At 44.9% G+C, this 10067-nt stretch overlaps 1 protein-coding gene across 2 annotated transcripts in view; it reads right to left on the bottom strand.

Annotated features, from left to right (window-relative positions):
- Window positions 1-3908: 3908 nt before the first annotated feature.
- EIF2AK3 (eukaryotic translation initiation factor 2 alpha kinase 3) overlaps window positions 3909-10067 on the bottom strand; it is a 69200-nt gene continuing 63041 nt past the window's right edge. For both annotated transcript variants that reach the window (XM_040496803.1, XM_040496804.1), the window contains 2 exons: window positions 8072-8134; window positions 3909-5123 (listed from right to left, as the gene is read on the bottom strand). In XM_040496803.1, the coding sequence (XP_040352737.1) occupies window positions 4923-5123; window positions 8072-8134 (264 nt within the window). In that variant the 3' untranslated portion in view covers window positions 3909-4922. The remainder of the gene's footprint in view (window positions 5124-8071; window positions 8135-10067) is intronic.

The raw sequence follows: 10067 nt of genomic DNA, 5'->3' as shown, positions 1-10067 counted from the left end.
GGCTTAACCAGCTGAGCTCCCCAGGCGCCCCTGGGTGTGGATACTTTTAAACTTTCTTTATGCCTACGGAAACATTTCATTTAAACAGATATAGAGGCTGCTGCTTTTGGTTGCAGTTGTCCCGGTCACACTCCTCTGCCACACTCCTCTGCGACTTGCAGGTTTGTCGTTTATTTGCCGAATAGACATTTTATAACTCCACTTATGATGCCGACTCATTTGTATAATGTCCACAGGCTGAATGTATTCTCACTCAGCCCCCCCCCCCCCAGGATTTCTTCAACTGGAGAGAGAACATCCTTTAACCTTCATTACTTCTCAGTATCAAACCCCCCTCCCTGCCTCTAGGCAGGTTTGTGATCTTTCTGGATAGTGAGAATTTTCCCAGGATCCCCCGGAGGCACCTGAGCTCTGGGCCTGCAAACTCTCCGTTGTTCTTTAACCTTTTCCTACCCACATTCTTCCTGCCAGCAAGCCAGGAGTGGATCCTGAAGTCGCTGTCATCCTGACGATGTTCTCTGGGTGCTCTCTAAAAGCTCATGGCATTTCAGATGAAGGCAGATAGGAAGCCGGGCACTGAGGCACCCCCTTTGGAGAAATCCTTCAGAAGGCAGCAGTACAGAGCAGTGGCAGGGGTCCTCCCCTGGGCTATTGGGGGCCAGCACCGCTGTGATGGCCGGACAAGGGATGTCTTTCAGCTCCCACTGACCTGGCTCAGGGCCTCTGACTCTTGCTGGATGAACGCATCCTGCCTGGTTCTGTCTCCAGCCCCTTCTCCCTCCAGTCAACCCTCTTCCTCACTCGCCACGACGATCTTAAAATTTCAGCAGGTTCTTTTTCAGCCCAGCAACTTCCAACGGTTTCGCATTTTCTCCGGAATAAGCCCCAAATTTTTAGCATTGACTCCTGGGAAACTCATCATTTTTCAAAGAGCACATCTGTCCCCAAACCACGCCCTTGTTCTTCTGGATTCTATCCAAGTTCCTGCACCCGAAATCTGGGAGCCATCTACTCCTTCGTCTGTATTCATTTAATTCCAGTGTCCTGGCCTTCCTCAAATTCATCTATTTTCTCCACTACCATGATTGAGAGCTCTCTTATTCCTCCCCTTCCCCACAAGTCTTCCCCTGGGCTGTTTCTGCTGCCTTCTCCAGTCTTGTCTTAGCGCAATCCGGGGCGCAGAGGAACCAGAGGAAGCCACTCTGCTGCTCCAAAGAGGGGGTGCTCATGGAGGGATTAGGGATGCCAGGACTGTCGCAAGCAGTCGGCACATATTGTCCCCTGTTTATTAAGTCATCGTGCGCTTGAATTTAAAGGCGGCTCGTGGCAAAAGCATTATGAGACATGCTGTGGTTGAACTTTATCATCGCTGGTATGTTCTTGTCGGTCATGCATGGACATGCATGCTATGTTGTTCTTTTAATGTGTTGTCTCTTTGGGGGCGGGGGTTATACCCTTACAGGTGCAAGAATGTGTTTTATCCCCACCCTCAACAATTTGCTTCCTGTGGGGTTAAAAGGTGAAAACGAGCCCCCTAGTGGCAGCTACTGTAGTTGCATGGGTAGAATCTGGAGGAGGGCGTCTCCTTAAGCAGTGCCTCGCAAATCTAGCTGTGGAAGGAGCAAATGTCCCCAGAGGTGGACTAGAAAACATCCAGCATTTCTGCTTACTCCTTGACTTCTCCAGGAGTAAGACCGAGTCACTCTATGGCCCATGGTTGGATTGGAAACTTGTTCTGTCTCCACTTTGTTGTAGAAATAGAATTGCTTTTGGTGCAAAAGCATCCAGGGAGAAGGGATCAGTGAGCAACAACAGGGAAAAGGCAGACCACCCGAAACATCATCAGTGTCTGCTTTTTAGTGGACCACTGGGAGGCAGAGGGCAGAGTAGGTGGCTCGTTGATGAAGTTCTCACGTCTTCCCCACCTCTGGACCAGCACTCACTGGAGTACTGTTGCCTTCGGGGAGGGCAGAGCCTGAAAGATGTGCGTGAGCTTCCTCCTGGCTCCGTGTCAGTAGGCATGCGTGGCTCTCCCACCGGAATCCGTCCCATGCAGGCTTGGCTGGAGGTGGTGGGTGCACTCTAGTGACAGCTGAGGAAGGAGCTAACTGGGACAGCATCGGACAGAGCCACAAGGTGCCAAGTGTCCCAGCCCATTTCTCCTCTCATTTAAAGCATAGGGCCCCCCTTCTTTCCGGAAACTTCCAGGAATTGAGACTTCTGTCTTTAGCATTAGGATTGTTCCGCCATCTTGTCTCCATTTTTACCAAGTATTTATTGCAGTGACTGGTACGTTTCTTTCCCTCCTCATTTGGCCACTTCCCGAGGGCTGCAGCTATGCCTGTGATCCCCTTACATCCTCCAAATTCAGCGCCACAACTGTGTGATCAAGTGCCAAGCTTTGTGCCAGATGTTGCTGGGGTGGCGGGGAGGTGCGCCCCTACCCGTGGGGACCTTAGCTACTAAAGAAGGCGGATTTGCACCTGAGGACTGGCTCATCTGCGGCCTGACAACGACAAAGTGCTGGAGGGAGAGGTGAGTGTGGAGGGAGGGGCCCGGAAAAGCACCAGAAAACACCAGAAGCAACAACTTGAAGGGAGAGGTAGGGTGTGGAGTCAGGACAAAGGGCTCTGGGTGAGGACGCGAGAGACTCTGTTCTGGCTACGCTGAGGACTTGCCAGGAGCCACTGGCCCAGCCCCTAAACCCCCATGCCTGCTTTCCTGCTGGTGGCCAACGAAGGCACACGCAGAAGGAAAATGGAAGAAGGCCTGATTCTATCATAAAAGTGTGCAACTCCTCAGACAGCTTGGTACAAGGGAGTAGACAAAACCCTGACTAGAAACCGTAATACCTGTGTTTGGTTCCCGGGCACCTAGGTCCAGCGCCTGTCTGGGACCTGAGCGTCACCAGGAGAGGGCACCGATGACAGCCGCCACGGCCAGCTCTCAGGGCTGTGAGGGAGGGAGGGTCCGCAGCTGGGACTGAGCGGCGTGCTGGGAGGATCTCCACAGGATCCCTCGCTGGGGTGAAGAGGCAAGAGGTAAGGGGACAACTAGGCCGGCCAAGAGGCGAAGAAGCAAGAGGGCGGCGGGCTGGCCAGGGGCCAAGCGGAACCCAGGAAGGACGGTGATGCTCGAGCCGCCGCGTGAAGCGCAGAGGGTTGAGGAGACACACAGATGCCCGTGACGCGCTTTTCCAGCTTACAGATGGCTCCGAACTTTGTGGGGCAGACATTATTTGCGTGAAGAACGGAAGTAATCCTGCATTTTGGCCCCTGAAAGTTGTGCCTGGCTGGCCGGCGCCTCATCCGCCCAGCATACCATGCGCCTCCCCCCGGAACGTGCCGGACGGACATTCTGTGTCGCCAGCACAGCCGGCGTCTCCCGGGCCCTGGTCTCTGCGACGGCTCCCTTCAGGGCGGGGTCCTCTTTCTGTTCCCAGTCCCTGGCACAGGGTAGGCCCCGAGCAGACGTCTCCTAGTTATGAGTCCAGTGATTTCTGAAAAAGACTAGGTTTTGTCAAGTCTTTGGGAAAGAAGAGAGAAAACACCGTTTGAAAAAGGTTAGAGAGTTTTTTTTTTTTTTTTTAACATTTATTTATTTTTGAGACAGAGAGAGACAGAGCATGAATGGGGGAGGGGCAGAGAGAGAGGGAGACACAGAATGGGAAGCAGGCTCCAGGCTCTGAGCCATCAGCCCAGAGCCCGACGCGGGGCTCGAACTCACGGACTGCGAGATCGTGACCTGAGCCGACGTCGGCCACTTAACCGACTGAGCCACCCAGTCACCCCTAGAGAAAGTTTTCTTGAGAGTAGGGTTATGACCCTTCCTAGACCTATGATCCTGTTTTATAAATTTGCAAAACTACCATTGGGAGCCAATTCCCCCGAAGAAGAGCCAACTGTAAATAAGTCTTTAAGGTTTTATTAAATCATTTAGACTTGAAAGAAGTCACAATACTTAACACACTTAAGTGCGTTCTGTACACCACCAACCCAAATGGATTGAGCTCAGAATTTTTATAAATAAAAAATAAACATATTTACAGTGAAAAATAAAAACATGTTAGCTAGTTAGATGATGAAACTGTTACCTATAATCAGTTTGGGGAAAGTACCAGCCTACAGGATTACACATAAAACATTTAAGATTTCATTAGGTTTAAAAAGTCCATCATTGAAGAAGTTAGTTGTAACATATGATTCATGTCTCACTACAGCTTTTTCCTTCCCCAAACCAGAACTTGTGGCCAATTTACACAAAAAGCTTCATTTTCCCTTTATTGGAGGTAAAAGTACAAAAAGCTCTTAAACTCTCCCTAGAACCATCTAAGGAATAAAGCTATTCAATACTACAAATGTCACTATAAAACTAGCTATGGACATAAACCATTATTATACAATTTGTGCCACTTGTCCTCCAAAATAGTGCAGATTCTTCATCCACCCACCAGGTCAAAAACGGAGTCAGCTTTTTTGGAAATTAGTTTCAAAATCACCACTGTGTCTCTAGAAAGCATATTTCTAGAACAATATAATTACCACATGTAGGAACTGTCATTCTTCTGAACTATAAAAATATTTCCCTTTAATTCTCTCTTTATATTTTAGGGATTACTTCTACCCCCCCCCCCCACCCCCAGACAAAGATGAGGGCTATAAAGCTTGGCCAGCCAGTTTCAAGAGACCCACGAAGAACAAGGACCACACATGATTTAGTGAGAGCCCTCTTCTGGAGTATAGCAGTACAGAGTTGGCTCAAATTAGGTTATGCCCCCAAATCCAGTTTAAATATGACTTAGAAAGAGCAGTCCAAAATAAGACTGAGTGAAGAACAAACTTTTCAAGTTCACAATTTCGGAAAGCCACATTCCTAAGAGGCCATTCTGTGTCACCTGTTAGGGGTGTGAACATAAGTTAAGGCTAAGTGCTTGGCAAAGGGCTCCAAGAGCTGCTGCAGTGTCTTGAATGTTTTGTTCCTGATGAACTCATGGAACGAGACCTCTGTCTGAGTACAGTTTTTCCTAGAAATTCCAAGTCTTCAAATACAGCATTTTCAATAATGTTGGTAGCTTCAGGCCGTTCCATGGGGGATGGAGAGAGCATGTCTTGAACCATCACATACTGAAATATAAAAATTGTCTTGTCACGAAGGGCCAGGTTTAGACCGTGAAATAGTCTGCTAAATCAGGAATCAGAAAATGTTTTCTGTAAATATATTACGTCTGTGGGCTAGTTTCTGACGCAACTTCTCAACTTTGCCAGGAAAGTACAAAAGCAGCCACAGATCTTAAGTAAATAAATGGGCATGGCTGTGGCCCAATAAAACTTTATTATAAAATTAGACAGAAAGCTGCACTTGGCCTGTGGGACATAGGTTGCTAATCCCTGGTCCAAATAAACACGGACCATTTCATGGTAATTGAATTGATTGTTTTCTAACATATAATAAAGGGTCTTAAATCATATCCTTGAAACACAGACATAACCTGTCTTTAAAAATAATTCCATCTTGGGGCATCTGGGTGGCTCAGTTGGTTAAGTGACTGACTTCAGTTCAGGTCATGATCTCGTGGTTCATGAGTTCAAGCCCTGCATCGGGCTCTGTGCTGACAGCTCGGAGCCTGGACCCTGCTTCGGATCCTGTGTCTCCCTTGTTCACTGCCCCTACCCTGCTCATGCTCTTTCTCTCTCTCTCTCTCAAATAAACATTAAAAAAAAAAAATTCCATCTAGGGGTGCCTGGGTGGCTTAGTCAGTTAAGCAACCAACTGCTGATTCCAGCTCAGGTCATGATGTCGGGTTTTGTGAGACTGAGCCCCACGCTGAGCTCCATGCTTACAGCTCTGTGCTGATAGCACAGAGCCTGCTTGGGATTCTCTCTCCCTCTCCCTTGCTCATGCTCACTCCCTTTCTCAAGATAAACATTACAAAAATAATTCCATCTTATAACTGCATATGAATGTACAATTATCTCAATAAAAATTTCAATTAAAAACAATCACACCAGAGGGGCGCCCGGGTGGCTCAGTCCGTTGAGCATCCGACTTCGGCTCGGGTCATGACCTCGTGGTTCGTGAGTTCGAGCCCCGCGTCGGGCTCTGTGCTGACAGCTCGGAGCCTGGAGCCGGCTTTGGATTTTGTGTCTCCCTCTCTCTCTCTGCCCCAACCCACTCACATTCTGTCTCTGTCTCTCTCAAAAATAAATAAAACATTAAAAAAAAATTTTTTTTAAATCACACCAGAGATCAGTACCTAACCCCTTTTCTTGATTTTTTTGAGCTCCCTTATATATATTTTTTTTTATAACACTTGTTAGTGTGGGTCCTTTTCTTTTCCTTTTTTTCCTAAAGTTTATTTATTTTGAGAGAGAGAGAAAGTGAGCGAGCAGGGGAGGCAGGGAGGGAGGGAAAGAGAGAGAATCCCAAGCAGGCTCTGCACTGTCAGTACAGAGCCCGATGCAGGGCTGGAACTCATGAACCGGGAGATCATGACCCGAGCTGAAACCAAGAGTTAGATGCTTAACCGACGGAGTCACCCAGGTGTCCCAATGTAACATGTATTTTTCCAGGTGCCCCAATGTAATATTCTTATAAGCCACCTTGGAAATTGAATCATCAACTTTGAAAAATATATAACGAAGTAATTTTTAGTAAAATATATTTCATTTTAGCTTAGTGTATCTCTATATTATAAAGATCATTTTTTTAAAGTTTATTTATTTTGAGAGAGAGAGAGAGAGCGGGAGAGAGCACACGAGCAGGAAGGGGCAGAGAGAGAGGGAGTAACAATGCCAAGCAGGCTCCACATTGCCAGCAGAGAGTATGACCTGGGGCTTGATCCCACAAATTATGAGATCACTACTTAAGCCGAAATCAAGAGGTGGTCAGTTGCTTAACTGACGGAGCCACCCAGACACCCCTATAAAGGTCATTTTTAAAAATTTATTTACTGGGGCACCTGGGTGGCTCCGTCAGTTAAGCGTCTGACTCGGCTCAGGTCATGATCTCACGGTTTGTGAGTTTGAGCCCCACGTCGGGCTCTGTGCTGACAGCTCGGAGCCTGGAGTCTGCTTCAGATTCTGTGTCTCCCTTTCTCTCTGTTCCTCCCCTGCTCACACTATCTTTCTCTCTCAAAAAAGAGATTAAAAAAAATTTTTTTTTAATTTACTTATTATTTATAAGAGAGAGAGAGCACAAGTGAGTGAAGGGCAGAGAGAGAGGGAGAGAGAGTGTGGAGCCCAGAGTGGGGCTCAAGTTCACCCGAGAGGGGCTTGAACTCACATCGAGATCATGCCCTGAGCCAAAGTGGAACACTCAACTAAGCCACCCAGGCACCCCTATAAAGATAATTTTTGAATGCAGTTCTTCACTGACAGATAAATTTGGACTTTTTTCTAATTTGATAATTAACACACAGTCTGATTTACTTCAGTTTAATTATTTAAGAAAATTCAAGATTTATAAAATGATGTGCGTGTGGACCAAATATATTATGAAATAAAAATAACAAAAGTAGCAAAAACAAACTTCAAAGGTTCATTACATACAATTTCTTCCATCAAGACCAGCTTAATTTTTCCTTCCCACTCTGCTGAACCATTTTACAGTGTCGCTCTGAGTGCTTTCACTCCAACACACATAATCAATGGAAATTAGTGACCCCCCCCGCCCCCCCGCTGCCCTGCTTTTTAAAGAAATCAGCCAGTTTTTAAGGTCCCTCCCAAATTCACTGAAATAAAGAGATTAATGGCGCGGTCCCAGGAGCAGCTCTATGCCCGTGAGTGCGCTAGGAGTTCAGCCTTACTCAAGCCAAAGGACACACAGGATGCACACATAGGACATAACCCAACAGGGAACACAGAACACGGGGCTGAGGGCCCCACCAAGGACCCCAGACCCAAGTTCAGTCTGTGATTTTAACAAGTTGTGTACGCTTGGGATCAGGTCCCTTTCTTCTCTAGACCTCTGGCTTCCTCATCTGTAAAATGGGAAACTGATGAATTAATGGCTCAAGACCCTTTAAGTTCTGAATTTGATTCACAAGAAAATAAAAGATTAGAATTATACAAACCTCACGAGGATATTTCTGAGTAAACAGTGGTGGAAATTTGAGATTTCTTACATCAGTTAAGATCTATAAAGAAAGAAAAGTGTTACTGGTTTTTAAATCGGTTTGGACCTATGGATTTATTTGTTTAAACGTATTTTTTGATACTCTCACAGAGTGACTAAGAAGAAAATTGAGTATTAAACAGACGGAAAATTTATCAATAGCTTTTCCTGACCTGACAATCTACACAGAAGTGCTTCCAGAGCACAGATCTTACATGCCATCAAATCATCAAAATCTAGAAAATAATTCAGACACAATCATGCTTGAATTGTACATATTATACTGACACCTCGATTTTAACTGAAAACACATTAATCTGTGTAAAAAAAAAAACCTCAATCATTCATGAATAAATTATTTGTGACCTTACGTGGGTAACTTTTTCTATTTGTATCTAGCCTCTTTGTATTTGATATGAAAGAGTACATTCTTTCTTCCTCTCTCTCTCTCTCTCTCTCTCTCTCTCTTTTTTTAGTTATCTCTATCCCCAACGTGGAGCTCAACCTCATGACTTTTGAGATCAAGAGTTTCACGCTCTGCTGACTGAGCCAGCCAGGTATCCCTGTTTTTCTTTTTCTTATTTTTTTTTTTGAGTGAAAACAAAACAAAACAAACAAACAAACAAACAAAGTTAATTGTGCTGAATCCTGAGTATAAAACGAAGCTTTTCAAAGTTCATTGGGAAATTTTCATACATGTTATCACTCTCTTTATGTTCCAGAGAAAGACATAATAGAGAACAAAACTTTTAAAATAAGATTCTCAGATTTAAGAGAAGATAGTGAATCCACGTAAAAAGAATGGAATGTTCTAAAAAGGAACAATCTTGGACATTAAAAATTGGATTGTCAAAATAAAAACTTAGGAAATTGGAATAACGAGTTAAGGAACTCTTACAAAAGAACCGTACAAACAAATGGGAAATAGGAGGGAAAAAATTAGCCAATTATAGGATTAAGTCAGGAGTTATAGCAAAACAGAAAAGTGGAGAAGAATTTCTAAAGAACTGGCACAAGAAATTTACTAGAACTGAAGGGGTCACATCTTCTAACTGCAAGGACCTACCGGTGTTAAGTACATTAAGTGAGGGGAAAAGAGATCAATGAAAGGACTGAATTTCGTAAGAGCTTCCAGAAAGGAAAACAAAACGGTTCCAAAGATTCCACATAAAAGAATCAGGTATCGCAGAGGCACCAGCTCTGCAGCACTGGAAACTGTAAGGCGGAGTCAATGCCCTCAAGGTTCTGAGGAAAATTATTTCCAATCCAGGATTAGAAGCTGGCCAATTCATCAATTACATTTAAAGACGGGAAAAATATCTTTTAGAAACGCGGAGACTCTAAAATTTCTCTCTCATACATTCTTTCTGAGGAATTGGCTGCAGAATGTGCTCTAGCAAAATAAGGGAGTAGTGCAAGGAAGAGGGGAAACATGGAATCTGGGAGACAGGGACCCAGGCGGGGAAGGGCAAGTGTGCCCTGGGTGACACCTTATAGAAAGTCCAGGGGGTATTCAGTTCAGATGGGAGGACAAAAGCTTTGAGAAGCAAGACTCCAAGAAAAGGCAAACAAAACAAAACAAAACCCCCAAAACCAGACAGATAAGCTATACTGAGCACTGAGAAAATACTGTGCGATAGATATGTGACAGATTTTGAACACGTTAAAAATGACAATAGAGGTTCACAGAAAACGAAGCAACTGAGAAAAGGCCATTCTGGGGGGAAAATGTATCAGAAAGAAGACAAAGAGTATGTTATTTGGTGTAGCCCATAGAACAATTTTTCACGGTCAAGATAAATTCTGGCTTCATTTAACTCAAATTGTTTTTACATAACTACATTTTAAAAATATTTTTTATCGAAATAAAATGCAGTTTTAACCGCTTAAAAGTGCCTTCAGTGGTTTTTATTCTGTCCACAATGTTGTACAACTATCACCACTATCTAATTGGA

This window comes from Herpailurus yagouaroundi, unplaced genomic scaffold, assembly GCF_014898765.1.
Source record: "Herpailurus yagouaroundi ecotype Mexico unplaced genomic scaffold, PumYag 188, whole genome shotgun sequence".
NCBI lineage: Eukaryota > Metazoa > Chordata > Mammalia > Carnivora > Felidae > Herpailurus > Herpailurus yagouaroundi.
This window is presented reverse-complemented; position numbering and strand designations above follow the sequence as displayed.